This window comes from Alosa alosa, chromosome 16 (assembly GCF_017589495.1).
Source record: "Alosa alosa isolate M-15738 ecotype Scorff River chromosome 16, AALO_Geno_1.1, whole genome shotgun sequence".
In the NCBI taxonomy this organism is placed as follows: Eukaryota; Metazoa; Chordata; class Actinopteri; order Clupeiformes; family Clupeidae; genus Alosa; species Alosa alosa.
The window spans coordinates 13,717,626-13,730,125 of record NC_063204.1 but is presented as its reverse complement, the minus strand read 5'-3'; the positions used below and the strand labels follow the sequence as shown (position 1 = coordinate 13,730,125).

At 43.5% G+C, this 12,500-nt stretch overlaps 1 protein-coding gene across 2 annotated transcripts in view; it reads left to right on the top strand.

The window, feature by feature from the left end:
* The window catches only part of cadm1b (cell adhesion molecule 1b), a 222,185-nt gene that overhangs the window by 152,778 nt on the left and 56,907 nt on the right, over positions 1-12,500 (top strand). For both annotated transcript variants that reach the window (XM_048265644.1, XM_048265643.1), the window contains exons 7-9: positions 6,312-6,470; positions 8,690-8,786; positions 9,947-10,119. In XM_048265644.1, coding sequence (XP_048121601.1) covers positions 6,312-6,470; positions 8,690-8,786; positions 9,947-10,119 — 429 coding nt within the window. The remainder of the gene's footprint in view (positions 1-6,311; positions 6,471-8,689; positions 8,787-9,946; positions 10,120-12,500) is intronic.

Sequence of the window (12,500 nt, the reverse complement as noted above, 5' to 3'; positions counted from 1 at the left end):
CTCTCTGTGTGACTGACTCTAGATCAGGATTAGGGAGCATGTTCAGGTAAGTTCTACTCTGTGGGCCAGATGTACGTACATTTGCGAACGTAGTGTTATCAGCGTCATGGACAAGCCGCAGATTGCGAACGCTGTCAGACCCAAGTTTCCATCGTATTTATCAAACTTTCAATCCATAGTAGACTGCGCCTTTCTCTGCCTTTCTCCACCCATAAACACAATTTACGAACGTCCACAACTGAACGGCAGAGCCTACATACAAGAGCAGTTGAATGAAGTTAACTGAATCAAAAGAATCAAACGTTTAGCGATCATGAAATAATACCATACATGATAAGATGTTAACAAGCAGGAAGATAATGAAGATCAGTAGTTTTACTCAAACTAGTTGAGCACATAGGCTATGGAAAATTGGTCAAGTCTAGCAAGTAGGAAAGTTTACTGTAAGTGAATGACGGAAAGTAAGACATTCAAAGGCCAACGAAAGTTAAGGTTGCTTTTGATAGTACAAATACTTACAAAACTGGTGTTCTAAATGGCGATTCTGTTGTCTTTTGATTGACGATTGAACTGCAATTTGGATTAACACCTGCTTTTACAAAGGCGGAAGTATTTAGGGCGCAGAATAGACGCGGCGCTTTCAGGGAGCAGTCTTTGTACATACCGCTGAATACATAACTAGCGCTTTTACTCTTCCCCTCCCATCTTTTACTTAAACTCCCAATTTCCTCTGGATCCCTCCCATGAAGGCATATGCATGATTAATGAGAAACGAATGTGCCCTTTCAGCCCCCGCCGACAGGCAATTTGCTCTTTAACATCTTTATGCCTGTTTGTACATACCGCAATGATTTTACACGACGCTCGCCATAAACAACACGCCTGAAGTGGGCTAAAAGCACATTACTACATCTGGCCCCTGTGTGACTGATTCTAGATCAGGATAGGGAGCATGTTTAGGAGAATTCTACTCTGTGTGACTGACTGTAGATCAGGATAGGGAGCATGTTCAGGAGAATTCTACTCTGTGTGACTGAGTCTAGATCAGGATAGGGAGCATTTAGGGGAATTGTACTCTCTATGACCATACCTGTCAACATTTAGCTTTCCAAAAACAGGAGATTTTGTTTTCAGGGGAGGGGGGGGGGGGTGTTTATAGTGTTTATACCGGATCAGTGTTTGCATATGTAATACGTTTCATACACGTGTTTCAACACTGCATTTCGGTCGTTGCTTTTACCTTACCATTACCTTATGTATCCACCAGCTGCCTGCCTGCAGCCTACTTCTAAAACTCCAAAGCTGCTTGCTGTCAGATTTGGTTCCGAAGACACAAGTTCAGTGTATCAACAACACTCAATAACAGTTTATGTGATGTGTTAATCAATTAAATTCGCGCAGTCGGCACCCGCTTCCTTATTTGGGATTTGGGTTGCCAGGTTTTAGCCTATGACAAAACGGTTGAAATTGAAACTAAGTGATTGTGTATGTGTAGGGTGTATTTCATACACAATCTGGCAGCCTGGGAGATGTCAGACTAATAGAAAAAATGGATCAATGATTTAAAAATTAAGTTTGATGGCCATGCAAATTACGGGAGTTTTCCGGGAGAAATAACAAAACGGGAGGGTGCCGGGAGATGACCTTGAAATACGGGAGAACCCGGGAAAAACGGGAGTGTTGACAGGTATGTCTATGACTGACTCTAGATCAGGATAAGGAGCATGTTTAGGAGAATTCTACTCTCTGTGACTGACTCTAGATCAGGATAGGGAGCATGCTCAAGTGAATTTTGCTTTGTATGACTCCAGATCAGGATAGGAATATGACGCTCAAGAGAGTGTGTTTTGTTTGCCTTACTGGCACATAAGTTATGATAAAATATGACAAAATAGGCAGAGACGGTGGCAATGGGAATCTGACCTTCGAAGCCCTGGCAAAGGTGGTTAGCAAACCAATGCCAGTTTGAGCACATAAAGACAGGTATTTCACATAGAGATGCATGAGATGTGCTCAACCATGATCAGCTACAGAAAGAGGGAGAGAGAGAGAGAGAGAAAGAGATAGAGAGAGAGAAAGAGAGAAAGAGAGAGAAAGAGAGAGAGAGGCAGGGGTGGGGGAGGGATACGTGGTATAGGTCAGTTCTGAGTCATAATTATTTTTCACTTCATTAAATGGAGATGTGCCATCATGCCCAGCAGTGCTGTTGCTAATTGCCTGTAAGTGATGACCTCTCTGACGGGTGCTAACCTCATACTTGGTGTGTGTGTTGTGTGTGTGTGTAGTGTGTGTCTGTGTGTGTGTGTGTGTGTAGTGTGTGTGTGTGTGTGTGTGTGTGTGTGTGTGTGTGTGTGTGTGTGTGTGTGTGTAGTGTGTGTGTGTGTGTGTGTGTGTGTGTGTGTGTGTGTGTGTGTGTGTGTAGTGTGTGTGTACAGTATGTGTGTGTGTGTGTGTATGTGTGAGTGTAGTGTGTGTGTGTGTGTGTGTAGTGTGTGAGCGCATGTGTGAAAGTGTCCTGCCTCACACAGCCAACTCCCATTTCCACACATAAAGGGCTGGGATCTGATGCACAGCCGTCTGAACTCTTATCTCCAAATAAAAACATCTGGAAGGCCTGTTAAGTGGGCTTGCTTGCTCATGCTGCCGGCAGCAAACTTTGGTGTGATGTGTGTGTGTGTGTGTGTGTGTGTGTGTGTGTGTGTGTGTGTGTGTGTGTGTGTGTGTGTGTGATGAGGTGTGATGTGGCACGGAGCTTGTCAATACAGGATGAAATAGACCAGATGAGGGGAGATAGGCAGCATAGACAGCAGCCCCATGCCACAAATATACAACAGCAGCCAATCCCAGAACTGTTTATATGGCGACACACACCACATCCCACCAGAAGCCAATCCCAGAGTTGTTTATAAAACAACACATATCACATCCCAGCAGCAGCTAATCCCAGAACTGTTTATATGGCAACACACACCACATCTCACCAGCAGCCAATCCCAGAGCTGTTTATATGGCAACACACACCACATCTCACCAGCAGCCAATCCCAGAGCTGTTTACTGTATATGACAACACACACCACATCCACCCAATCAAAGAGCTGAAGCTAAAGAGCTACAAGAAGCTAAAATATGCCAGCAGCCTTTCCCAGAGCTGTGTATAGACACTTTCAACTGCATAAACAAACATGTACGTTCTTTTCTGGTAGCACAGAAAACAATATTGAGCTAATGGTAGCTGGGGGACAAACAAAAAATGAAAAAAGAAGAGTGTGGAGCATTACGTTAAAGTCTGATTCATTTACATGCGCGGGAACTCTCTAGGAACCGATTGAAAGGGTCGATATGACTAGATAGATAGATAGATAGATACTTTATTAATCCCCAAGGGGAAATTCAAGGTCTCATAGCATACAGACATCACACACAACATGCACTCACAGCAGAAAGAGTAAATATAAGTATATGAGTGGTTGACGTTTTAGGCCAAAAAAAAGTTTTTGAAAAAAAATTCAGATATTAGGCATGGAAATCACTTAGTCCTGTTGTACTGACCCTTCCATTCCCAAAAATATGTATGGTCTTTTAGATTTTGTGTTGAAATTCATATTTATTCACTAATTAGTTGTGGTAGTGACTAAAATTGTCATATGGCGTGACATGAAAGTTATTGTTTGTAAAATTATAATGGGGTATTTTGTTTTTAATGTGAGCAATGTATTATAATCTTCTATCATTACTTCATCAAGATCTAGCATTTTTAAGTGTATTACATTTTACAGTATGTTTCTTCATCAATACACAGAGTAAGGCATATGTCCTCAATCTTTCAATAAACGTCTTATTCATTTTGACATACCTTGATATAAAAGAAAGAAAATGCTTGTGGCTTTTGCTGACCCTATTTTCTATCTGTTCCATTGAGATTTGTATGACACAGACCCCAAAAGCCTTTTTATTTTCATAATTTCTTCATGTCACACCAAATGATATGGTGTCACGCCATATGATAAATAACACCACAAAACAATCTGTTAATACAAAAATGTGTATTATATGTATTTCACAAGCAACAAAAGACAGTTTAAGACAGGTATATCATGTAAAGGTTCACTTTTAGAAATCACAACTATGCAAAACAGAATGCCACCAAATATTGTATAGCTATTGGGTTCCCTGAGTTTTTCTCTTCTCAATGGTGGGCTTCAATCTGAATGTTTGCAGTTCCCCTTTGAGTTTATTCTCTTTATATCTATTAAAAGACAAATTCAACAATTTATTCAGATAATTGAAGAAGTTTTCCTGCATTATAATCAGATTAAATTGTTGCAATTACTTATAGTGCTAAAGACAACATTAATATTACTGTTTTCTTTAACACCAGAATTTATTTTCTCAGACTACTATTGATATTTAGAATGTTAAATATGTATCTTTTGTATCCAAGGCTGTAGAGTGAGTGTGTGTGTGGGTGATTTCTGTGTTGTATGTGTGTGTGATTCGATATCTTAAATAATACATGTTAAATCATGTTAAATATGTCAAAATATATATTACACTTAATTATGAGTTAAACATATGTATGAAAAAACATTATTTATGCAGGAAAATGCAGTTTCTATCATACAGTGTGACAAATAAATCATATGGTGTGACGAGAAAACCCGGTCACACTATATGATATGGGGTCACACCATATGAGGTTTCATGTACTTAGCATGACATTAAGCAATGTGCTTTTATGCTAACATCCTAAAAACATGCTAACTGCAATATGACAATATAGTTTTAAAGGTAATATTGACTGAAAGTAATTTTATTTGGGCATTTTTGTGTAAAATGCGTCACACCAAAAGACAGTGCAAAAGAGAACTGAAGCAGGAGTGCCGGATATACTTGATTTTTTTGAAAACATGAAGAGAGAAAACTCACCTTGTAACTTTCAGTGTCCTTCTGAGGTGTTGTTCTTCCTCTTGAAAGAAGGTGGACCCCTACTCCCCAAAGGTCTCCAAACAATTGCCTGTTTAAAAAAAGTAATATGGCGTCACACCATATGATATCCATTTCTGGTGTGTTTTAGGTAAGGGTGGCTTCACAATATTATGCCTGAACTTTTAGTCAAGCAGACTCACAAGTAGGCATCTGGGTTATCAATATATGATTGAATAAACAGAAAATGAATTCATTTTCTTGTTTTTATTCAAAATCAAAATGTGTGAAATGTGACTGGGATGAGCTTTTTCTGGTTTGGCTGAAAATTGTGAAAAAATGGAAGATTAATCCCATGAATGCTCTGTATGTTCATATAAAACAGCATTTTCTGAACAATATCACCATAGTTTTTGATATATTTTTTTATAATTTACCTATCTTTGACACATTGGACCAAAAAAAGGCCATGTCATGTCAACCACCCACATACATATAACAAAACTTCACTGTACAATAGAAACAGTAGAAGATAAGAAAAACTTAAAAAACCTGATACTTATTGCACTTGATGAGGATAGGCAGGAAATGCACTCTACCCCAGAGGAAGAGCAACCGAATAGCTCACACAAGACCATGGCGCCATGCTGCAGCTGTCTGTCGGTGTGTCTGCAGCAGAATAAGGCACTCGCCTGAATTCCACAGAGAAACGCGTTCGGCTTTTTAGTGCTGAAATGAGGTTGTTCTTTTCTTCTGTTTTAAAAAAATGAACTTTTCTTCTGCCTTTGGAACAATCTCCAGCTGCTACTGCTACTGCTGCTGCGCATGGCTGGGGTGGAACCTTTAGCACAAAGCCACCTATTTGAGAGAATTACCTGAGTAACATGTAAGATGTGCAGCTTAAATCTTTATTGAGGGGGCCTCAAGCGAGACTGCTCCTGCTCAGAGCGCCACCATTTTAATTAATGACACTGGGATGTGAAAAACAACAGGTGTGTGTGTGTGTGTGTGTGTGTGTGTGTGTGTGAGTGTGAGTGTGTGTGTCATAGAGCCTGTGTGAGGGTGAGAGAGAAGTGGGGAGAGAGAGAAGGTGAAAGAGTTTTGTGTGTGTGTGTGTGTGTGTGTGTGTGTGTGTGTGTGTGTGTGTGTGTGTGTGTGTGTGTGTGTGTGTGTGTGTGACAGATTGGATTGTGTTGGTATGTGTGTGAGTTAGAGAAAGTGAGAGGGTATTGTGTGTGTGTGTGTGTGTGTGTGAGAGAGAGAGAGAGGTCTCCTGGAGAGAAATGGAGTGGAAGTGCTTGATTGACTGTGAGTACAGAGAAGGCGGTTAGGGTCGTTTAGCTGTTGTTGTGGCAACCAACCGGTATGCGTGTGTGTGTGCCCCAGGTGAGTCGACGGTGGAGGAGACGTACGACCGCATGTTCACCGTCACCAGCCGCCTCACACTGACCGTCTCCAAGGAGGACGACGGCATGCCAGTCATCTGCGTCATCAACCACCCAGCCGTGAAGGACTTCCAGGCCCAGAAGTACCTGGAGGTGCAGTGTAAGTCTGTACGCACACACACACACACACACACACACACACACACACACACACACACACACACACACACACTCTCTCTCTCTCTCTCTCTCTCTCACAGACACATACACACAGACACACACACATACACAAATACACACATACACACACAGACAGACAGGGTGCTGTCCTTGAGTGGGAGTGTGTGTTGTGCTGGCCTGTATTAGCCCTGTTCTCACATGCATATACACTCTCACACACAACCCCCCAACACACACACTCACATGCACACACACACACACACACACACACACACACACACACACCACACACACACACACACACACACACACACACACACACACACACCACAGACACACACATTCACACACACGTGCATCCTTTCATTTTCTTGTCACTGTTTATTCAAAGAGAGGAGCTGAAAGAGACAGGTAGAAGAGGGCGCACACACACACACACCAACACACACACACACACACACACACACACAAACACACACATACACACACAGACAGACAGAGTGCTGTCCTTTAAACCCTGAGTGGAAGTGTGTGTTGTGCTGGCCTGTATTAGCCCTGTTCTGCAAATGATGTATTGATTGAGGATGAAAAACAGCCCGTTAATGCGCAGCGTGGCTAGACCTGAAAGGTGAACGCAGCCTTTTGCAATCTTTGTGGAATATTAATTTTTGCCGCCGCTCGGCCCGGCCACTCGTCCTCCACGGCTGACCTTTCGGGGCCGAGAGACGCGAGACATCCTCTGGACGGAGCTGCTTGACATTTTCATGAAAACAGATAAAGTGAGGGGGGGGACCTCCTTACACACACACACACACACACACACACACACACACACAAATAGAGCCGCAGATCCCTAACCCCTAACACACAATGGTACACTAAAATAAAACCAGGAATACAAAAACAGCTTAACCTGATGTATTGCGCAGTATTAAGAAACCTATCGGAACTCCCCCTATTACCGCCGGGTCCCAGATTTCCACCGCCTTATGCGGTATGTGTCACTTAATATCCATTTCTATACAAAACCAAGACAGCAGACTCCTAAAGAAACGCGAAGCACCCACACCATAGGTGTATCTAAATTAGCTATGTACCAAAATGACATTTTACCGCGGACTCAAAGACAGTGTTGTAAGGTTGGCGTGGTACACAACCGCTTGAGCTCCAGTGGAATTTTAATTTCACGAGAATTCTCGGTCTAACCGCTCATGTGCCGCTGAAACGGGTAAATAGGCTTAACTCCATCAGGCCAGCACTATAACTCCGAAATGCTAAACAAAATCGATATTTCAGGCAGTAAATGCTCCCTGCTAACAAACAAACCAGATTTTGTTCAAATCTACACACCTATGGCTACTGAAAATGTCAGGTTAATTTAGCAAATGTTATTCTGAAGTGTTAAAAACATCGTTGTTTTAGAATTTCCTGAACAAAAGTGGTGATAATTGGGGGTGTTACGATACAGGTCTAGGGGTGTAAAGTATGAGCTTGCAGATGGGACTAGTCAGATCAGGTTTCGCCCACAACCCCACCGCTGTGAGCACTTTTAAAGATGCTCTGACTTAAAGATGTTCTCCCTAGACCAATACCAGACGGCTCGTAGTGCAAATCGGGAAAAAATGCTGCCTTTTAAGATATCTAACAGGGAAGCGAAGCATTGAGGCATGTCCGAATCAAATATTTCTGTGAAATGCTGCCTTTTAAGATACCTTCGTTTTGCTGAATTTTGAAGGCAGCGTAGATGTATCCTTCATGCTGCCTTCAATGTCCAAAATTCTATTTAATTGTGTGCAGCTATTACTGAAGTCGAACGTTACATTATTCTGCTTTCTGGTATCCTGACAACAGTGCTCTGTGTTGCCATCTTGCTAGGCTGTCCGAAAACAAAGTTCGTAGCTGGTACCTTGATGCCTGCTACAGTATGGCAAGTTACTCATTAGACAGCTGAAGGCAGCGAGACAGCGGACAGCTGCCTTCCATTTCGGACAGACCCATCTAGTACGTAAATGGCTCCAGAACAGAGTATTATTTACACCACTGAGGTTAGAGTTATAAGGGCCGGGGAGAGTGCAGAACTCCTGTTCAGCTCTGTGTGGGCAATCAAAATAAATGTGCATCTCTATATGTGTGTGTGTGTGTGTGTGTGTGTGTGTGTGTGTGTGTGTGTGTGTGTGTGTGTGTGTGTATGTTTGGCAGATAAACCTGAGGTGAAGATTGTGGTGGGCTACCCCGAGGGGCTAACTAGGGAGGGGGAGAATCTGGAGCTGACCTGCAAGGCCAAAGGCAAACCTCAGTGAGTACAACACGACGATACCGACAAACACACTTTGCTACAGTACTTTAGAAACACACACGCTCTCACACAGAGCAGTGCAGATCTGGTTCTGTTGTGATTTCTCTGTCTTTATGCATGTGTGTGTGTGTGTGTGTGTGTGTGTGTGTGTGTGTGTGTGTGTATGAATGAAAGCTCCCATGTGCTAGCATATGTTTCTGATCCGACACTCTAGAGAGTGAATGTCTCTCTGCGGTCTTGTTCCCATTAGTGTCCTATTGTAGCATCCTTCACTTGCACACTCTTAAGTAGGCTACTCAGTGCATTGGACCCTTCACTTGCACACTCTTAAGTAGGCTACTCAGTGCATTGGACCCAGCCTGATGCCTGATGATGACTGGCTCTGCGTCTGCACGGCGTCTGCCTTTAAGATGCGCTATGTTTGCCACGTTGGCTCCCAGTAGAGCTGCCTCAGTGCTAATTACATTAGCATTCACAGGAAGCGTTTATCTCTGGCAGCCCAAAGTGAAGCGTGTGTGCGCCAACGCGATCAGGCTCAGGGAGCACACCGGGGATCGAACCTGTGACCTTCCTGTTGTTAACGCCATGCCTCTCCAGCTGAACTACAGCACCGCAGATCCTCAGCCTGGACCCTAGTGATTTCCTCCCGTGTGTGTGTGTGTGTGTGTGTGTGTGTGTGTGTGTGTGTGTGTGTGTGTGTGTGTGTGTGTGTGTGTGTGTGTGTTTTGTGTGTGTGTATGTATGTGTGTGTGTGTGTGCGTGTGTGCATGTGTTTGTGTGTGTGTGTGTGTGTGTGTTTGTGTGTGTGTGTGTTTGTGTGTGTGTGTGTGTATGTGTGTGTGTGCGCGTGTGCATGTGTGTGTGTGTGTTGTGTGTGTGTGTGTATGTGTGTGTGTGTGTGTGTGTGCATGTGTGTGTGTGTGTGTGTTTGTGTGTGTGTGTGTGTGTGTGTGTTTGTATTAGTCTCTGTTTGCATACATATAGGCGTTCCTGTGTGCGAGTGTAAGTGTGTGTGTGTGTGTGTGTGTGTGTGTGTGTGTGTGTGTGTGTGTGTGTGTGTGTGTTCACCATTCTACATGCTGATATGAATTTTTTTTCATCAGCCCTGGGCGGCTCTGTTTGATAATCCTCTCCCCCCTCTCCCTCTCCCCAATGCTTAGGCCCCACCGCATTACCTGGTTTAAGGTGGACGATGACGTGCCCTCGCACGCCGTTATCACCGGCTCTGACCTCTTCATCGAGAACCTCAACAAATCCTACAACGGCACGTACCGCTGTGTGGCCTCCAATCTGGTGGGAGAAGCCTTCGACGACTACATCCTCTATGTCTACGGTGAGTGAACCGCCTGGACACGCTGATTACAGTTTTTCACGCTGATTACAGTCTCGTTTTCTATATCTCTTGAATCATCCTTCACAATTTAAGACAGTGTGTGTGTTTTTCAAAACACACAGCACCACACACTGTGCTAGCGGCTAAAGCCTGTAACCTGCTCAAAATCCTTAGCTCCTTCAAAGTAAATATTTATGGCAATTAGCATCTCAGTGACATCTGGATGAAAAGCCCTTCTGACAATATTTACAAACAAGACCGTCAGTCATGCTTAGTTGTTCTTATTATTTCTAAATGTTCAGGATTACTCTCCCTCATAATGATTGATCATCAGAGATTGTCTATAACAAATGGTTTGCTTTTTGTATATGTTGAATGGTATCCACCACTGTTTCCAACTAGGTGTAGTAGAACACTTTAGAAGAAAGTAGAACATTACTGGTATTTTAAAGAAACTGGACAGAACCGACATTTTACGACCTGGTCAGAAACAAAGGAAAGCCTTTCTTACATACCAAAGATAAAGATATTCCTTGTGTACCAAAATGGACCGTACAGTTATCACCATTCTTTTGAGGACACCAAACCCATTCTTGGTAGTGACCACCAGGTGACCACACAAAGTAATTTGGCATGTTGTTTTTTACCAAAAGTGAGATGAGATTCTGGGAAAGGTAAGATTTTGTGTTTTGCATGTTATGACTTATGACACAATGAACAGATGTCTGGATGTCTTGGAGGATATCACCATTCAACAGAGAAGCTGTATGACACATTGTGATCAACACATTATGTAATTGAAAATGTACTGTAGCTGTAGAAAATCTGTTTTGTCATCAAGACAATCCTATTTGTACGAATACGACATCATTTTTAATTTGTTAAAAAAAAAGGCTTGAAAACGTTGCTGTTATCATGTGCATAGGTTACTAAATGAGATGGAGGATGATTGGCCATTTTGCCTTTATTCAGATAGGATAGTGACGAGACTGACAGGAAGTGAGTGGGAGAGAGAGACGGGGTAGGATCAGGAAATGACCCGGGCTGGATTTGAACCCCCAACCGCCGAACAGATTGTGTTGAGCGTTTGAATTCTGGGTAATGAAGCAATAAGCAACTGAGCGACACTGCAGTACCCTGGAGTCCACTCCTGTTTGTATGCTCAAGCACTGCCCACCTGTCAGCAGGATTCATCGTTTCACTGGCCTCTCCACATGGCTGTGTGTGCGAGTGGCAGGTTCAGTGTTAATGCGCTAAGTGTAATCGGTGAGCTCTCCTTAGATCAGTAATCATGATAACAGCGTCCTTGTGGCTCGGAGAGTGACTGTGTGTTTGCATGTCAGACACACAGAGCTGTCATTCTCTATTAGTGATGGCCGCCTCTGCGGATGGCTTCAGATCACTGGCTTTGTGAGCCTATGATGGGAGATTGTTGCCAGAAATTTTTCCCCTGCTGAAGCGAATCTGAATGGAAATCACATTCCTGACTACATTTAGAGGTGTCAAAGTAGCAGACAGGTGTGTGTGTGTGTGTGTGTGCGCGCGCGCACGTGTGGTTGTGAGTTTGTCACCAGTCTATTTGTGTCAGTATATGTGTGCCTTAATGTGTGAGTGTGTGTGCGAGTGTGTGTCACTCGTCACTTTGTTTTTTGTGTCTGTATGTGTGGGAGTGTGTGTGCATGGATATGTGTGTGTGTGTGTGTGTGTGTGTGTGTGTGTGTATGTGCATGCAGGTGTATGTGTATGATTTTGCACTGTTTGACAGTGCAGTGTTTGACAGCCCGTACCTGGCTGATGTACTGATCAGAGATTACTGGTGGAGATGCCGGGAGATGATGCACTCGCCGTCAGCGCCTGGCAGATGGTGACATCTGTTTTCCCCGACACACACACACACACACACACAACACACACACACACACACTCACAGGCCTGCAATTATCATCTCTCACACACACACGCCTACAATTATCATCTTTCATACACAACCAATGGCATATGCCGGCCTGTCTGATGAGGAAAGCACAGGCAACCTGCAGGCTGGAACCCATGAAAGTGAGTGTGTGTGTGTGTGTGTGTGTGTGTGTGTGTGTGTGTGTGTGTGTGTGTGTTAATACTGGCTCAAATAGTAACAAAAGCGCAGGAGAGAGGGCGACAGAGAAATGTCCAAGGGGTTTATTGCATAACGCAAAAGTTTACATAAACAAGTACAACTTAAAGAAACAAATGGAGCACAAAGCAAGGGGTTTATTGCGCCCGCCCTAGGCGCCATAACCAGGCCCCTTTCTTTTGGGCCATAAAGGCCCCTCTTTGCCGCTGGGCTTGTCAGGCTGGCAACTTTAAGGGTGGCTGGGCCATAACCAGGCCCAAATGGCCAGGCA